The 19,428-nt window shown below is 39.4% G+C and overlaps 1 protein-coding gene across 1 annotated transcript in view; it reads right to left on the bottom strand.

Annotated features, from left to right (window-relative positions):
* LOC310916128 (sodium channel protein type 5 subunit alpha-like) overlaps nt 1-19,428 on the bottom strand; it is a gene marked incomplete at its 3' end in the record, with an annotated part of 88,596 nt that overhangs the window by 12,756 nt on the left and 56,412 nt on the right. Inside the window, exons 3-12 of the mRNA XM_083873431.1 lie at nt 18,811-18,929; nt 16,658-16,762; nt 14,942-15,070; nt 14,042-14,121; nt 13,130-13,333; nt 9,015-9,118; nt 3,901-4,017; nt 3,355-3,555; nt 2,214-2,567; nt 105-542 (exon numbers count right to left, since the gene is read on the bottom strand). Of these exons, the coding sequence (XP_083729557.1) occupies nt 105-542; nt 2,214-2,567; nt 3,355-3,555; nt 3,901-4,017; nt 9,015-9,118; nt 13,130-13,333; nt 14,042-14,121; nt 14,942-15,070; nt 16,658-16,762; nt 18,811-18,929 (1,851 nt within the window). The remainder of the gene's footprint in view (nt 1-104; nt 543-2,213; nt 2,568-3,354; nt 3,556-3,900; nt 4,018-9,014; nt 9,119-13,129; nt 13,334-14,041; nt 14,122-14,941; nt 15,071-16,657; nt 16,763-18,810; nt 18,930-19,428) is intronic.

Below are 19,428 nucleotides of genomic sequence, written 5' to 3'. Positions count from 1 at the left end.
TCCCACCCTGTTCTGCTAGAGACCATCTTCCCCCGCACATCCCTCCCTCCCTTTGTCTCTCTCCACAATTTTACTGTTCCAACACAAATAAAGAAATCCATTACCTGTTTGCTGCATTCTGTGTCAGTAAATGTGCTCAGTTTATCATCATCTTCAAAACCCTCACTTGTATTTTCTGCCTCAGCAATAGGGACACAAACAAATACGTTGGGGTTTCTAAGAAAATCTTCCAGACCTGGGCATTTGTCACTATTTTCCTCAATCCATTCATTATTGTAATTCTCTTTACAACTTTCTGTCTCTTCACTCTTGAACCCAAGTGAGTTCTGTGCAGTTAATTTGATTTTCTTCTTGTGCACTTTCTTTATCTGCCTGAGCTTCCTACAGCAGGCATCCCACGTCACGCTCTTGACAAGGTGGAATCCCTTGCGGATCCGAGTGACGGCAATCCGAAGGTTGTTCATCTCCCCATCATCCTCTGCTGTCTGCAGACTGTCAGCACTAAAAGAACTCAGCAGCAGTGCAATGAAAAGGTTGAGAACCTGAAAGCAATTGAAATAATAATAATAAAAAATTAAAGTACAGAGACTAACATTTGAATTCTAACTTTGAAGAACACAGGTGCTACTGAAGTTCAGTCTCTCCTGAGCAAACCAAAACAAGGTGATAAGGAAATGACAGTGACTGATCACATTGTGGTTGATGAAATCAAATTCACTATCAGAAATTTCAATGTTCCCATTCTTCTCCTCTCAAAAAACTTAATTTAAACTACAAGAGGAAACAGATCTACATGCCAAATGCATTTTTTTTGGTGAAAGAAACTTTTCAAAGGTTAAGGTAGTAACAAAGACTCATTTACTGTCAGTTTAATAATTGTCTTTTCATTCTTTAAATTAGAATTAAATCAGGCCTTTGTGGAAATACTTCCAAAATTCTGTGATATCAGATTCAGGCCCAGAAATTTCCTCAAATCTGCCACATTATCACAAAAATCAAAACCAAGAGAAGCTCGAATTTCTCATTTTTAAAGTGAGAAACCTTCAAACAATTTTTAAACCTCCATTTGTTTTTTGTTTGTTTGCTTTTAAGGGAATATGATAATTTTAAAATTTCACTAGTATTTTGGTTTCTAATGGGATCCGTGTATCTTAACTTTTATCATGGCAGAACTGGGCAGATAGCACCCCTGAGCCATCCAAGGACCACAGGCAGTGGAGAATGTCAGCTCTCCAGAGATCAATTCATCCCATCTGTCTTAGTTATTGACTTTAGGCTGGAATAAATCTCAGTCCCAGATATCTCTCTCTGCTTCCTTGGACCATAAGAAAGCCTGGACAAAAAGCAAGGGCTAAACACTTCATTGCTTGACAGTTAACATTGTGTGATATAAATCTCACTCACAGCATTTCATCACTGACATCAATTCTTGCAGTTTGGAACAGGCCATTAAATACATATTTAGGATCCAGCCACAGAGCAGAGATTTCCCATAAAGGTCTGTCTAGAGTTAAATATGTTCAGAATTTTTTTTACAATTAAGAGAAGTTTGGCATATGAATGAAGAACATGAGGAGTAAAGTTATTAAAAGAAGATATTTATGATTTGGGCATCAAGAAAGGACATGGACAGCACAGGACCAAGGAAGGCAGGCTGTCCCTTATGTCCCAGCAGAGTGTGTTGAGGCTGTGTAGGTTATGCCATTGCAAAATCCAGCTCTTGGACATAAATGTACTTTGAGATGCCTAAAAATAATCCTGATTTCTGTTGTAGCACTGTAGATTCCGCCATTTGCTGATAAAGAATTCAGTACTTGCATGAGGTCTTAAATGAAATAAAATTGATTTAGAGAGGGACTTAAGCACTTGGCCTAATTAATTCAAGCAGGTAAGCCATAAGCCTCACTGATTATTTACATCCAAATCCCAAGATGTGAAGAAACATAGCTGCCTGTAGCGTATTTACTGCAAAGGTATTTCTTGTCACATTGCCACATGAAAAGGTCAAGTGATGCTGTGTGCAAAGTTCACAAAATGGGAAAATACAGACAATGGCTCAAAGGTGAAAGGAAAAAGAGGATTTTGCAGACTATAACACACATAGGTAATTTTTGCACCTGTTTTTAGGGAACAGGTTTTTTTGTTGTCAGAACAGCCATTAACTGGAGTCCACCACAGACAGGATGAAGAGCAGAACACATTGTGAAACTTACCATAAAGTTTCCTATCACCATGACCAGCGGGAAGACAACGAGACACAGTGATGGTTCAGCAACCACCATGCAGTCCCACATGGTCTCAATCCATTCTCCACACAGAATTCGGAAAATCATGAGGAATGAATGGAAAACGTCTTTCATGTGCCAGCGTACCTTGCAGCCTTTGCTTAATTTATGGCAGTTCTCCACATAACTTCTCCCAAAAAGTTGCACCCCTACTATAGCAAAAAGGAAAATGATGATTGCCAGGACGAGGGTCAGATTACTCAGTGCTCCCAGGGAGTTACAAATTATTTTAATTAGAGTGTTTGAAGTTGGCCAGGACTTTGCCAGTTTGAAGACCCTCAGCTGTGTAGCAACATAAAACATAGTGTTAGACATTGGTAGAGGTAACTCATCTTTTGCACCATGCAAATCTTACAATAACCAAATTACTGATATTCTCAACTATTCCAGCAATGCAACATTCGTGGCACATTAATACTTTTTAAAAGGATTTATAGATATCTTTTTCTTTTGACTGGGCAACACTGCACACATAAACTAATCACCTCGTAAAGGACCAAACTAACTTGAGACCTTGATAAATACTTGGCCACACAGGCAGGTGTCCATGCAATGCTCTTGATGTCGATTATGGTGCCAGATTTACATGTAAAACAAAGGACCAAAAGCTCAGGGACTGCTGCTGTAGTACTATGAAAAGTGTCTATATTTTGATAAAGCAATTTGAATCAGTCCTCAGTATATGTAGTGGATATCTTAACATAATTTCCATATCTCTCTTTAAATATTGTTTATTTCTGTTTGTACTCTGGCACTTGTTTCCTAATTCCCGGTGCTATTTTTAATTATTTGCATCAGTTTTAGAACATCTCCATTCTGGAACATTCTTTTCCTTTGAATATTTCTCAGTGAATTCAAAAGAAATATACATCTTAATCTCTGACTCTAACATCACAAGGAGTTTGAGTGCATTTCTTAAAGCCAAGATGAGGAAATAAAAACAATAGGAGTAAAAAAAAAAAAAAAAAAGAAAAGAAAAAGATCATTTCTTGCCTCCTAACTACAGAAGTATTCTCTGTTAAATTCACAAGATAAAGTTTCATACTACTGAGCATGCATGAAGCATTACCAGTCTGAAGGATCGTAAAACTGACAGGGTTCCTCCTTTTTGCCTTTTTTTGCTGCTTCTGTGTTTGGGGAAATCCAGTTCAACCAAACTCAGTGTGACAATGACACTGTCAAAAATATTCCAGGGCTGATGAAAATAGTAATATGGATCTAGAGCGATGATTTTTAAGATCATTTCTGCAGTGAAGATTCCTGTAAAAACCTGTGACAAAGAAACAGTAGCATTAGCCTGCAAGTAGCCATGAAATGATCTTATCTCTAGGTCATGTTCCCTCAAACAACGTTCATGGACAGGTTAATAAAACCCATGAAGTTTATGAAGTCCCAATGCACTTTTAATTAAAATGGGAGGATTGTTTTCTGCCTTCTCAGGAGCATGCCAAAGTGTATAAAAAATCTGGGAATCTTCTACATTAGAAATAAAGTTTATAAATGCAGGGTTTGCTAATTTTTAATTTTTACTATTACTTTTTATGTTTCAAGTCAAAACACACATCAACCAGTTAATTAATCCTATAAAAAGCCATGTAGCTGAGAATTTGCTTACCAAGTTGGCTATTTCAAGCCTGCATTTAAAAGTAGGTGACATATTATTGTGCTCCAGTGCCATGAACAAAGTGTTTATTACAATGCAAACAGTGATGGCGAGGTCAAAAAATGGATCCTTTATGAAAGCAGACACTTTTTCCTTGAGCCTCAACCAAAGTGGGCAACAGCCACAGATTAGATACTTTAAAGCCAAGTTCTTCAGGCATGGTGGGCATTTCTGCTGAGCTTCTTCACGTTCTAAATGAAGAAGAAAATCCTTCTATTATTAGTTACCACTGAGCAAGATGGTAAAATAACAACTTCAAGCATTCAAAAGACCAGAGAAGATAAAGGAAATCTCTCATCTCTCACAGAGCCTCCCTGCACTTTTTTAGCATTCATGTGGTTCTTACATCAGCTGATAAACGTGAAAATAAAAATTCAGAGAAAATTGGATTCCAAATTCTTTCATGAGCATTTCCTTCAAAAGCCTTTGGAAAGGGTTTTATTTGTCTCAGACTGCTACTACAATCATCTGACAATGCAGAGGCCTCACCACAGCTCCTCATGCTCTTGCAGGACAACAGAGCAGGTACAGCCCTTCCACCCTGTCCCCACAAGGGTGTCTGGGACAATGGCTGTGTCACACCCAACAACTTTTTGTCTCCCTTGACTCTCAAGGCAGCTTAAAGAATCAATGGTAGACATGGGAATTCTGACTCTGGCAAATCCAAATTGCCTGAAATTTGGTCTTTGGCCTTTTCCATGGGAAAGGTCACGCCCACCATTTCCCAGCTGATGCAAGTTCAACACATCTCCATTTTCCACAAGTAGAACTTGGGACAGAAGCTGCTTTGTCTTTGTCATTTTCATCTTTTTACTCAAATCTAATCTCATAGCTTTTCTTTCTTCACCATTAATATTAATGAGCCCTTCAAAATACTTTTGGCCCACCTTAAGTCCTGTGCAAATTCATTGACCAACTGGAGATAGCTTTAAGTATGAGCACATTAGGAATTATTCATCTGGTTTTAAGGCACCTGGAAGCTTTTCAAAAATAGATGAGCTGGATCTGACTCATATTCTTTTCTTAATTGGGCCTGTCCTTATTTCTTCCCTCTGTTTAATTTTCATTTCTTCTCCCCCAGGCTCAACACCTACACCTGCACTGTACACCACTTATTCCACAGGGATCACTCTGACTCAATCCTCACTCCAGGTCTAGCTCTTGTCTTCCACTAGAGCCACAAGTCCTGTTCCACCCCAGTTCACAGCTGAAACTGTGCAGCAAAACCCAGATCTCTAAAGAAATACACTGTAAGGCAAAGCTCAACTGGATGTGTTGCAACCGTGATTCTCCCAGGAAAAAAAATAAAATTGAAAATTAGGAAAAGAGACCTTCCTGCACAGGTACCCCCCTGTTCAATCCCGTATTTGTGGTCCAAGGACTGGTGGTAGAGCTCCTCAAAAGGGCCAAAAGAAAACAAAAGTTGATCATCCTGAATAACTTGGACTGAAATTTTTCAGCAAGATCTGCAACAAAACTATCAGTCATTAAAATAACTCTCCTGATTAATTCCCACCAAAAATCCACATGGGAAGGTAACATAATGGAATAAAATTGTGAAGTTAAATATTCAATATCAAAGAATTGCCACAACTAATTTTACTTGCATAATCTTGTTAATTGTTGAATTCTGCACGCCTGTGAATCCTCTGAATTCTGCCACTGACACGACACAAATCAGAGGATCAGGAGGAGAAAACAGTGCCCCAGTCTTGCATGTCAGATGATCAGAAATATCTTCCACCCACTCACCCCAACCCCCTTCACTCTCTGTCCTACAAAACAAGCTTTTACAATAGGCAAAGGATGTGTTCCAGCACACAGAGGATGTGTAATACCTTTTTTTCTAAAATAAGTCCAAAATAACAATGAAATTCCCAACTAAACGCCTACAAATCTCTGCTAACCTTTAAGAAATATGTTTTGTTCTTTCATGGTAGCACTACTTTAGGGTTGAAATAAACTTAATGAGGAACCACTTACCCTCCAAGACACTGGTAATTATGCTGACTACACTTGCTGCCCTTTGTCTCTGAAGAGCCTCATTAAAGTACTCCACTGACAGATGAGGAGGTAAATGTGTCATGCTGCTCTCATCATGCCCAGCTGGCTGCTCAGAGAAGTAAACATGATTAGGGAGATACCACGGCAGTGAAATGAGCCAAGATGTGATGATGGGTAACTGTGAGAGTTAATAGAAATGATGATGTGCAGCCAAATAAATGTATGTTTTTACAAGACGTAATAGTCGGTGAGATTGAAGGTCCTGCTCTGTCATGGGGCTGCAGTGGATGGATCCTGCAGGCATGTAACATGGGGCAAGCACAGCCTTGGAAATGGGTGTGTGAGGGGAAATAGGCCTAGGAGTTACTCAAGAGATTGATGGAATAGGAGAGAGGTAAAAGAATAAATTGGGCAAATGGGGGAACTTACAGGTAAATCTGTTGCATGATGTTAAAGGGGCTATGGAAAAAAAAAAAATCACAGGTATTATTCAAAATTACATTCCTGGGCAACGTTTAGGATGAAAAGACTCTTGGGTGACTTGTAATTTCAGCACTACTAGGAACCTTTCAAACTCTATGAGTAAAAATAGTGAATAGCAGAAACATAAGGTTTACAACAGGAAGGCCAAAATCTAATTTTCAGGGAGTATCAGGCTATTAAAAACCAGTTTCTACAGACAACTGAAGAATTCCCACATCAGTCTGCTTGACTTCACATCACTGTTTGCCATTTAGGCAAAACTCTCAAAACAACAAAAAAACCCAACCTCACAACCGATCGACAAACCACAACATAAAGCATATATTTAAAATATATGAAAAATATACATTTTTCCTTACCAAATCCCCCTTTCCTGAGCCTTCCATGACTGGTGGGAGCGTGGTTCCCTCAGAGGACACTGGGTCCTGGCTGTGCACCCTGCTGCTCCCTCCTCTCATCCCCAAACCCACCCCGAGGTGTTCGTCCGCGTTGTTGGCTTTGGCGCTCCGTGCGCAGTTCGGGGTGGCAGGGTGGGAGCTGTAGCCCCTCTGGCTTTGCAGGCTGGGCCTTCTTCCCATCTGTGCTCCCGACAGGGACCGGCACCGGGGTTTGTGGGTGTCCTTGTCACCAAAATCCCCTCTGGAGCCAGCCTCTGCAGCGGGGATTTGGAAGTTGAACACGCTCCCGTGGCTCAACCGGCGCGTGACCTGCCCGGCGCTGGGGCCGTACACCAGGCCCAGGAGAGACTGGAAGCCCAGGGAAAGCAAAACAGAGGGAACAGCAAAATATCATAGAGAAAGTCTGGGGAAGCTGTAAATTATTAGAGCTTCATAAGGTTTACGGTCAACCACTGCAAGTCCAAAAGTCTTACTCGATTTACATTTTTTGGGAAGGATTATGTTTAGATTCTCAACGGCAGATAATAAAACTTTATGAGCTGTACCAACTGTTTTTGAGATAAGCTTTATACTGAAGCATAAAAGTTGAAGTATGAACTTTTTAAGGATGAAATTTTAAGCACGAAATTTTTCACGGAGAATGACAGTATGAAATTTTAAGTATGAATTTTTTCACAGAGAATGACAGTATAAAAGCTAAGTTCTGACAGTCATTCATTTCTTGTTATTTCTCATTGCTACCGATAATTTATTTAACTTTTTAAACTTTACTTTCATCCTTCATTTATAATACTTTCTGTTCAAATTAATTTTTACATCTAATTATTTTTTATCCCCAAATTCGTTTCTTTTAAAGACTTAAAAATTATCTGTATTTGTAATAGCATTCTGCTTATGCTTTCAAGCCATTAATTTTAAATTAAAGCTAGAAAAGCTGTAAGGATCTCAGATTCAGATAATAGATTACCAGCTTTCGTTGACTGTCTGGGAGCTGTGACTTGGGGAGTTCTTCTTCTTCTCCATTATCTTCTCTCCCCAGTGACTTATTTCTCTTTTTCCTATTGCTCCTTTCTTTGATTTCTTTGGGTGACAGAGAAGAGGCTTCAAAGGAGCTCAGTGATGGGATATCAATCCCTTTAATACCCAGCGACTGAAATTAAAAGAAAAACATGCATGATCTTTTCCTGAGTGCTTTGAATAAAAGCAGAAAGAAAGCACTTCTGTGCTCTACATTATTATTTCCTGTTAACAATTTATGTTTTGCAAAGCTCATTAAAAATCTTCAAATATATGACAATGCTAAAAGAAAGAGGAGAATTTCCCCAACATATGGAGCACTGAACAATTTGCTATTTGCAGTGTGTTATATGATCACATGTACTGGGCCTGCCAGAGGCAAAATAATCACATTATAGCTCCTACTCCTCCAGATGGCAAATTTGCTTACAATAAAAATGCTCACTTTGAAAATAATGCAGTAGAATATATCCTTTCCCCAAAATAAATGTTCAAATAAAATTCTTTCTTTTCATTGTGGACTATATTCACAGTGTGGATGATTTTCCTTCCCATGCTGAATGTAGGGTGATATTTTAAAAATACAGGAGTATCTTGTTCCAGAACTTCTATGCTATTTAAGTTATCCAGAGACTTTTCATTCAACTACAATAGGTTTTGGCTCAGATGTTAATCCAGCAGAATTGGTGTATGTTTCTTTGCTCAGCAGCCCAAAATAGTATAAAAAAGAATTTAAAAACCAACATTTTCTTTTGAAAGCTGCTGGTTGATGGAATTTTGTTTTCCAGATTTAAAAAATACAGCTTTTCTTAAAGTAACATCAACATGTAATGCTTCTTATCCAGAATAAAAGTAATTGTTTCACAAGAAACATACACAGCTGAACAAGGAGCTGTTCTGCAGCTCCAGGAATCACTAATTTCCATAATTTATCACTCGCTCCTGTTTCCATGAGTGGTTTTTATATACAGCTGTACATAGGGAGTGATGCTTTTCCTTATGTCAGGATGGGACTCTGAGCAGCCTGGTCTAGTGGAAGGTGTCCCTGGCCATGGCAGGGGCTTGGAATGAGATGATCTTTAAGGTCCCTTCCAACCTAAACCAGGTTAAGCAACAAAAAGTAGAACAACAAGAGAAACACTTGCAAGTGAATAATTAACCTACCTCTTGATCCTTCTGCAGTAATTCCATGGCTTCCCGAAACATCCTTTCCTTCGCCTCAGTTACAGCAATGGTGGCCTTGTTCTGGTCCTCATATGCCATTTTTACTACAGCCAGAATCAAGTTGACTAGATAAAATGAGCCCAGAAAGATGACCATCATGAAGAAGACTACATACACCTTCCCAGAAGCTCTGAGGGTCTGCAAGCAACACACCCCAGAGATAAACATTACCACAAAACATACCAAATAGGCTTTCAAGGTGTCTCTGAAATTCTTTAAAAGCACTGACCTTCCCAGACACAAGGCTTTAGAATGTTTAAATGGAATTAGAAATTTCTTTGCTGTTCTTCCCTGTCTTCCTGCCTCCTCCTATACCCTCACATGTGAATCATTGATTGTACATCCCATGAAGACAATCAAGGAGGCATTTTTATATTTTTGAAGGACAGAACCCTTTTAGGACTTTTTTCCAAGAGCAGGGTGAAAGGGCTGGAAAGCACTTCAGCATTCCTTCTCTAGGCGTCACAGACAGAAGGGAAGCATGAGCTCGATGACTTGTAGCTATTGCTTTTATTTGAGGTTTCTTGTCCTCTCTACGCATATTTTACTCCAATTAATGAAGGTCAGTTCTGAACCATGCACAAAACTGGTACCTGTTGGTACAGACGCTCCCAGTAGTCCTGGGTCATCAGGCGGAATAAGGAAAGAAAAGCCCAGCCAAATGTATCAAAACTGGTGAAACCATGATCAGGATTTGGCCCAATTTTACAGCATTTATAGCCAGGAGGACAGACCCTAGAATTCATAACAAAAAGTGGAGCTCTTATAAATGTGCAGATTTCAAGGAAAATGTAAGAGTTCTGTTTAAGTTTCAGTTCTGCAGTTCATTAGACTGCAAAACAATTTTCTACTCCAGGTAATATTGGCTGGAAGGAGAGATGGAAAAAGCAGCACCCACAATCCAGAAACAAAGGAAGAAGACAGGCTGGAGTAGACCACCATCCCAGGACAGCCCCCTCATCACCAGTCCTCATCCCCTGCCCCTCACTGCAAAGCAGCCACATCTCCCTCCTTGCCCAAACCTGCCCTCCAATATCTGTGTTTTGTTTTTCCAGTTTAATGCTCATGGGCCTTCACAGAGAGGAGTGTCTCTCCTGTGCTATATCCCAGATCTTTCACATTTTCAGTTCTCTCATACATCCATGGGAAAGAGAAAGACAACACTTCAGGAAAGTCTAAAAGACCTATTGGACCTGAATAAGCCAACTGCAAGTTCATACTTCATTCCCTACCAGACTTAACTTATCTGATTGTTTGCTATATTTTGTTTTCTGTGTTCCTGTTTCTGCATTCAAAGAAAGCTGGGAATTTCTGCTTTTGTCTCACATGACTGAGCAAACATAGCAGCACTGGGGCAGAGAAAACTTCCAAGGGAGAAATAATCTTAAGTGCACTCACCCAGCACCAGGACCACACAGCAAAATATCCACAGTACCATTTTTCCTAGCAAAGTCATCTATTAAAAATAAAGAAAAAAAAATTAAACCCAGAGCACTTTCTAGCCTGAATCCTCTATCATTTAATATGAGTAGTGATGAGTAACCAGTGACCTGTAAGAGTGAGTGCACAGGTTTCCCGTGCTCACAATGACTGCACCAGATTGCAGGATGCCCTGGCCTCATTTATAAGCATGCATATGGTGTATGCACGAATTGCAGACTGAAGGCTGTCCCTCAATGCAGATGTTTTTAAGATATTATCACTTTGGCTACGTCTGTATGAAGGAAATGAAGAATTGGAGGACACAGGCTCAAACAGTCACAGAATCCCAGTGAGTTTTGGGTTGGAAGGGACTTTAAATACTCATCTCATTCCACTCTCCTGACACAGGCAGGGACATCTTCTGCTATCCCAGGGTGCTCCAAGCCCTGTCCAACATGGCCTGGGACACCTCCAGGGATCCAGGGGCAGCCACAGCTTCTCTGGGCAACCTGTGCCAGGGCCTCCCCACTCTCTGAATAAAGAATTTCTCCCTAACATCTAATCTAAATGTTAAACCAATCCAATATTTGGTAAATGTTGGCACAAACTGGCAGAGTTCTGGCCCATAGCAATTTCCCCTCTCCAAGACTGTGTGCAAATTCTGCTAAGGAGTAGAAGAGACCAGTTCTGTTATCAATGAGCAATAAGAACAAAGTCTGGATCTGAGGGGGAAGAAAGAGAAATTTGATTGTGTGAATATCCACTGCTGAGCCAAACAGCAGCTCCTAACCCTGCTTAGCTGGGAAATGCAGATTTATCCATTAGGATGCTGGAGCTGTGCCCTTTTTGAACTCTTCCCCTATTTCTCTTAGCATTAGTTACTCTGTTATCAGCAGAATCAAAGTAAAAGCTTTAGTTAATAGCTAATTATCTCCATTAAGATGTGGGTTTATTATCCCAGAGGTAAGGGAGGTCTCACGTCTCCCTGGTGGTTCTCAAACCTCTCCTGTGCCCATCAGATCAGTCAGCACTGATTCAGAGCCACCAGGAACCTTTGGTATCAGCTCTGCCATAACATGTAAATACCCCATAAAGGAATGAATCCCTATCTGGGCTACTTTCCACTGAAATTTTGCTCAGCTCCACTCCTGCAAACTGAAAAATAAAACCCACCCCAGTTTCTTTAAGAAGATTCAGTGACTGAACTTCAGAGAATCATAGTAACATAGTTCTCCATGTGGGAGATGGGGAGTTCCCACAATATCAGGAGGAGAGCAGTCTAAAAAAAAAAAATATATATATATATATATATATAGTTTTATAGAAAGCTGGGCTTATAGGGCTTTACATCCTAAATCCTATAAGAAAGTCACCTTCCTTGCATTAAACCTGTCTGGGCATTTTCTTTTTGGCAGGGGATTTGAACAACACAAAGGTTGTGAAGAAATACAGATTTTATATTTCTTGAGCTCTCTTTTCTCCACACCATTGCCTTTATACAGCTTCAATGTTCTGCATGCACTAAAATATAGATCCTTCTACTTCTTGTTCTTCCCCACAGAAAATCAGTATTTTTAGCCCAACTTTGTCACATCCATGGGCTCTGCTACAGTGTTCTAGTCACTGACTGGTTCCTTTTCAAGTTTGCTTTCAATTATGATTTGTACAGCATTCTGTGCACATAAATTACCTGCTTCTTATGTGTTGTCTTTTGGTAGGAACACAAAAAAAAAAAAAAAAAAAAAAAGGTTTTCCTCAAAAATCTTTTCTACACTTTCTACTCCCACACTTTGAAATTATTGAAGAAATTCTGTCTGAATAAATCTCCCACACAGAGTGTGGACAAACAGCAATTCTGGGTGAATTTTCAGGTATTTTCAGAGTTCCTCTGGGAAAATTCTTCTCTTCCTGTGCAATCGCTGCTCTGTCTGAACTCACTGGGAGAGATTTTCTTCAGTGATGAAGCTTTCTTCATGTTTCTGGCACAGACTTCAATTATTTTAAGTCTGGTTTTTTCATGTATGCTGAGGCTTTTCCTTTAACACAAGACTTTGCTTTGCTATTCTGAATTGCATCTTACATCTGTTCCTCTGAGAATGCTTTGATGCATTTTCAGATCTCTGCTCCGTGGTTCCACCTCCAGCCTCAGCCAAGATGCAAACATGAAACACATGTATTGTATACATCTTACACAAGACATAAAATAAGATATATTTGATGTCAAGAAGGAAGTCATTTGACTTTTCAATAAATTCCTCTGTTTTTAAGCTGAGGAGCAGTTCTCACTGAGCAGGAAAATGAACATGCATGGGCTCTTCAGCCTGTAGTAAAAGGTGAACTTTGGGGAATTACAACAGAGAACGAGCTAATGCATGTTTCAGTTATTGTCATACCATTCAGGGAAACAGATCTGGATGTTACTGGAAAATTTGGGAGTGCTGTTTCTTATAATGAAGGGAAGAAGTGGGTTCCTGGATGCCTGCGAGCTGCTCTGGCAATCAGAAGGCCATTATCAGGTAGTTACTCATCAAAACATCAGTCAAAACATCAACATCATTCAGAGCAATGGTTATACATGTGTGCATAGGTATCTATAGCATCATCTAGAGAAGAATTAAGGAGAAAAAAATTACCTGAATCATCAGCAAACTTTTCATAACTTTCCCACGTTTTATTACAAAACTCTGTAGTGTTCCTGATACACTTTTGCCTGAGATTGCCCTTAAAAAGCTGGAGGCCTATGAGGGCAAAAACACTCAGATAGATAACGGTCAGGATCATCACATCTGCAAGTTTCTTAACAGACTGGATAAGTGCCCCTACAATGATCCTGACCCCTAAAAAGACAATGTAAAAAGGAAAAACAGGATGAAAAACTGAGATTCAAATATCATATTTGGCTAGAGTTAAAACAACGTATAAAAGCTAAAGTGTAAGAATTACAGGATAATATGTGGCAAATATATTTGCAATACAAGTATATTTAGGATGAGAGGGATTAATATGAGAGAAATACTTTTTTTCCTTCTTTCTCTGACTCTACAATTTTCAGATGTTCCTTTAATCCCTGGAAAATATTCACTCAAAAATTATGAACCAGAGATAGTCTAGTTTTCTTTATCCATAAAAAGTAATATGCATGATTCACATGATATTTCCAACACTGATAATTTCTGAAGATAATACGTAATCTAAACCTCTCTTGGCATGAATTGATGATGTAAGATCATTAATGGCAAAGTCCTTTCAATATCCAGAATTATTTCCGTGGAACCATAACACACACATCAGCCAAAAGAATTATAAACTATGAATAGTATCTTTAAAAGCATAATGAAAATAAACCATATTCAATGTTCTTTCTAACACTTGATTAATTCTGACTGGAACAGGTGAACTGAGACTTCTTGTGTGCACAAATTCAGCTGTGTTTGCAACGCGTGAAAGATACAGAAAAAAAAAAAAAAGGCAAAAGCCAATGTTTTGAATGAAGCAAAGAATGAGGTTTAAGTGGGAGAAAATACTCAGCAAGTAGGATTTCTTACCTGGAAGTACTGAAATGATTTTTAAAGCTCTGAGAAGGAGGACTAACACAGCCCGCGAGTGACTAAATGCATCCACATACCTGTAAAGAGCAGATGTGAAATACCAAGTGGTTGAACAGAGTTAACAGGGCAGTTATTTACAGTGGTCATTCTTGAGTGTCAATCTTTCCAAGCGTATTTTAAGTATTAAAAAAAAAAAAATACATGTCAAGGATTTGTCTGAAGACTTATAAAATAGAAATGCATTTCATTTTTATTGGAGTTTCCCTCTGAGGTGGCTCCTGGCCTGTGCACATCTGCTTTTGTGTGAGCATCTTTAAACACCATCAATTTAAAGTACAAAGATACCGCACAAAATTATGAATTTACAAATGCTGGCTGAGCTGGTTTGGTCTCCATTCTGTAGCTGCATTTAACCAGTATATAGAAGCTTGCTCATTACCAGAAAATTAGGCTTTAACTGAGATTTTTGGAGATAGAGCCATAATTTAATCCACTATCCTTGTGTCTTTACCCATCACCCTAAATGCAAAATTCTACTTTCATTCATGGGGTCAGCAAGTCTGTATTTATGCCGAGCTCTTACATTTCACCAATCTAAACACATCCATTCACATATACCCACCACTGGGAATATCTTGCTCTGCACAGCTCTATTATTCCTTTCTTGAAAGATTAAAACATTATTGTAATAGAGTGAGTGCTAAACAGGGGGAAAAGTCAATGTTCTAGACAGTTTCAGGTGCAATTAGGAGACATGGGCTGGTTTTTAAACCTCAGACAGCCCTTTGCACCACAGCAATGAGAACTTCCAGCACATATTTCATATGTTCAGTATAAATCCATAATTTATTTCCTCCATTATTATTTGTAATCCATATTTTATTTGTTCCCACTCACGCCACGGTGATGGCGGTGAAATCCAGCCAGTTCCAGGGATCCCGAAGGAAAGTGAATTCATTTAGACAGAATCCTGAGGCCAGTATTTTTATCAATGATTCAAAAGTGTAAATGCCAGTGAAAGTGAATCTAAGGAGGGGAGAAAAGAGCCAAAGGGAAAGAGCAGTGTTAGCACTCAATGGAAGAGGCACAGTCAGACTATTTAATGTCTGGGCCAGCAAACTGAGAGAATGCTGGAGAGAACAAACAGATTTCTGTTGGATTTCAGTGTATTCCACCAGTATCTGCTTCACATGGAGCTGGAGGCAGGAGCTGATTGCAACCTCGACAAGTCTGTTAATGTCCAACCCATGACACACTTTTTGGCATTCAGCAATTTTTTTCCAAATTCTTTCACGCAAGCCCCCATAATTTCAGAAACACCAAACTCTCAGTTACTGGCTAAAATAAAGATCCAAATTTGTATCTTTCTCCAGTTTCAAATGGCCAAGTGAATGTGTGATGCGCTGTGTTGTTTCCTTTGGGCACACAGCAACCCTTTCTGTGCAGAGTATTTAAAACACTTAGAGGAATACAAGAGTAGAGGGTTTTCAATTTAAGATGGCAATTATTCTTATTAACGGAAAATTATCAGTAAAAGCTCTTCTGGACTTAACTGAGTGCACTTATAATTTCAAGAAGGCAGCGATATCCCTACAGAATTCAAAAGGCTTTCATTTGGTTGTCAGCAAATGCACTGAGAAATTATATGGATGTAATGCTTCCCTTTTTATTTGGAAGGAAGTATTCTGAAATGATTCTTGAAATGCATTTGAGTGGTAGTTGATGCCAACAGCAGATACAACTCTGATCCAAGCTTTAACTCTCTCATAGGTAGAGAAGCACCTCAGCATCTTCTGGAGATGTATATTTTAATACCATGCAGATTCTTGTTCCTGTTTACATGAAACTTTGCCATTCCAAGCTGTTTCAGTGTCATTTAACGTGATATAGTAAGAAAATAATTTTAAAATTGTTTTTAATACTAAGTGTGTGGGAATCTTCTCCTTTGTGTTAGGTGTTAGAATTACTAGTATTCAAATTCTAGCATTATTGCCAAAGTGAAAAAGTGACACCTGAAATAGCCTCTTAAAAAACACCAAAATCAACAAACCTATGGCATTATACATTTCAAGACTGACTACAAAACATGGATTTATTGTGATTTAACATTGCAGGTGTTGGCAGCACTGAAGATAAAAGCTTTACATTCTAACAGCACTCTGCAGGCCAAGTGCTTCTGACAGAACATTTTATTAGACCAAAACTCAGCATTTCAATATAATTAGCCAGAATTTTGAAAGACAGCAACTCCCATGTGCTCACTCTGTATCAGCAAAAGCAGGAAATACATTTTGATAGAGAGAGCAAATAATTACTGAGTAACTTCAGAAAGTGGGAAAACTGGAGCAGCAGAACAGACATGAAGCCAGTTCAATGGTGGAACTTAATCTACACTTTCTCCTGTAACACCACAATTATTGTATATGTTGGTTTAAAGACAAAACTACTTCCTCAAATAAAATCTAAGTTTAAAAACCCCCTTAAGACAAGCAACTTTCTTTTTACATCTATCTCCAAACTATCCAAACAAACTATCTCCAGTGAAAGTGACAAGTCTCAATTACTCAGTACAACTACATAAATAAAAAAACATACATACTCACAGATACTTACTCCATATATGTGCTCCATGGAGATGATGAAGACCTATATAACCCACCCATTAATTTGAATACACAGGAAGTTACAATGGTGCACATGATAAACCAGGTGAACAATGTAAGTCATGGGAGTGAAGGCAAAGAATACGACATGGATTCAGAAATGTAACTAAATATTGTATCAGCCACTGGCCTATTACCTGGCTTTTTGTTTAAAGCACATGTAAGAACAGCATGCAAAGGTATTCACTGGTTTTGAGCCATGATAGATGACAACACACTACTGTTGTTATTCATTGCTTCTGTATTGACTACAGATTTGCTGCTCTAAGCATTGCAAGCCTGGAAAAAGGACCCTCACCCACCCTAGGACTGGGTGGAAGGATGCCATTTTTGTTTCATTTTATGGCATACAAATTAAACACTTGCCCAAATCACACAGGTGGAGCCCAAACCTGCCTCTGACGTGTGAAAGCTCTTCTCTTCCAAAGGACAGCACAAAATCTGACAGGGTGATTTGCAGGAGTCTCAAGAAACTCTAGGTCATAGAATCAGAGGATATGCTGAGTTTGAAGGGACCCATCAGGATCATCAAGGCCAACTCCTGGCCCTTTTCAGGACATCCCAAGAGTCACATTGTGTGCTTGAGAGCATTGTTTCAGTACTTCTTGCACTCTGTCAGGTTTGGTGCTGTGACCACTGCCTTGGGGAGCCTGTTCAGTGCCCAGCCACCCCTGGGTGAAAAACCTTGTCCTTATATCCAACCTAAACTTCCCCTGGCTCAGCTCCAGCTGTTTCCTTGAGCTCTGTCACTGGTCACCAGAGCAAAGAGATCAGTGCCTGCCCCTCCACTGCCCCTCACAGGGAAGTTGAAGATCACAATGGGTCTCCCCTCAGTCTCCTCCAGGCTGCACAGACCCAAGTGCCCTCAGCCCCTCCTCACACAGCTTCCCCTCAAGGCCATTCACCATAGTCATAGCCCTCCTTTGGATGCTCTCTAACAGATTAATGGGGTTTTTATATTGTGGTGCCCATGCTTGGCCAACTCTAGGCCCTTCCCAGGTGCCATCTGGGACCTGCTGGCCCAGAGATCAGGAGCTTGGGAAGCCACTTCATCTGTTGACAGCTAAGCTCATGCACATGACTCTGGAGCTGGATCTCACGTCTTGTACCACACATGGGGTAGAAGAGTATGGGAAAGACATCTAGCTTTGCCATTATCCATCCTCTCCATGCCCACAAAAAGAGATTCCTGGCTTTAGCTCTAGGCATGGTCCAACTGTGAGGAGGAGCTGGGCCACTCATGTGGAAAAGGCAAGATCAGCCAACTTCTGCCCAGAGAAAGCCCCAGATGAAAGGCATTGCTCTTCCAGGGATCCTGCACACTGCTACAATGACAACCTCAGGTCACTGAAGTTACCTCACACCACAGAGCCAGGAGATGGCTGGAAATCTGAAATCCACACAGAGACATCACAGACTCCACTCTGGGTCTGATTCAGCCCCAGGCAACAGCTCAGGTGTCCCTCCCCAGTACCAAACTGGAGCAACACACTTGAGATTCCCACCCCCTAAATTTGATATATGAGGTGGGATCTATATTACATTTATATTCCCAAGACATTCCCTGCAACAGCATTCCTGGAAATACTTACTTTCATATACCCCATGTACAGTTTTTGAACCTTATTTCCCAAAGAAACTAAGTTTACATGGGCTTTTTCTGTGTTTTCCTGTGTGTGCTTGCCTATCTCAACCTTTTCTCTCAAAACTGGCCAATGGTTGAGCAGCTTTGGCACACAAGTTGAATTTAATTCCCACATTTAGGTAAGTAGAAGATGAAAAAGAGGATAGAGATCTTATCAATCTTCCCAGTAGGAAAGGTTTCAGAATGAGATACTTGTTTATGACACATCAAGAAATGAATATCAGAGCTCAAAACACAAATCTGTAAAAAATCAGGCTAAATAAGCCAAATACTCATGAAATTTATATCTAAATATCACAAGAACACCAAAACACTAATAATATCTAAGGTGATTCATAATTAGAATCTGTCTGTAGTGAGGAAAAGACCAGATTAACTCAATGCTCTAAAATACAAAAGCACAGAGTTATGTGAGGTTTTAAATTCAAAAAGAGTGAATAAAACTGATAAAAGGATATGAATGTACTAAAATTTTAATTGCTCTTCTTCGTATTGGATGGAAGGGACTGAAGATCCACAGGGCACGAGTAGCAGTAAATCTGTAGATTCTTTTCTGCTTGTTTAGCACTATGAAAACCTTTTAAAAACAAACAAACAAGAATTTGACAGGAAGTTGAACACAGAACATATTTTTGTGCTATATCCTGTTGTGTCAGTCATGAGCAAGAGCTTGAATTTCACTTTAGAAATGGAAAGGCTGTAGAAATTTGCTATCCTTTCATCAGAAACTTTAACTCTCAGGCTGCAAAATATTCCTTTGCACAAACTTCTTTTTCAACCTTGTGATTTGCAAAGAGAACTAATCTTGTTTATGAGTATTCTCTTAAAATAGAATGAACCCCTCATTGAGCCAAGATGTACAAGAGGTGCAAGGAAGAACTGCAGCCTTTTTCATTATTTGCTATTGTTGTGTGATCCCCTAGCTCTTAGACTGTAGAAATTAGTTCAATGTTTAACTTCCTCTCAAGTGAAAAGAATAATTCCCAGTGGATTAGTTTCCATTCTTCTGTTTGTTATTGAAAATTATATTCTTAAATATGTCACAACTGGAATATGGTGCTTGAGTCAGGAGGATT

Source organism: Zosterops lateralis (genome assembly GCF_965231275.1).
Source record: "Zosterops lateralis genome assembly, chromosome: 1".
NCBI classification, from domain to species: domain Eukaryota; kingdom Metazoa; phylum Chordata; class Aves; order Passeriformes; family Zosteropidae; genus Zosterops; species Zosterops lateralis.
Note: the sequence above shows the minus strand (reverse complement) of the source record. Positions and strands in the feature narration are given on the sequence as shown.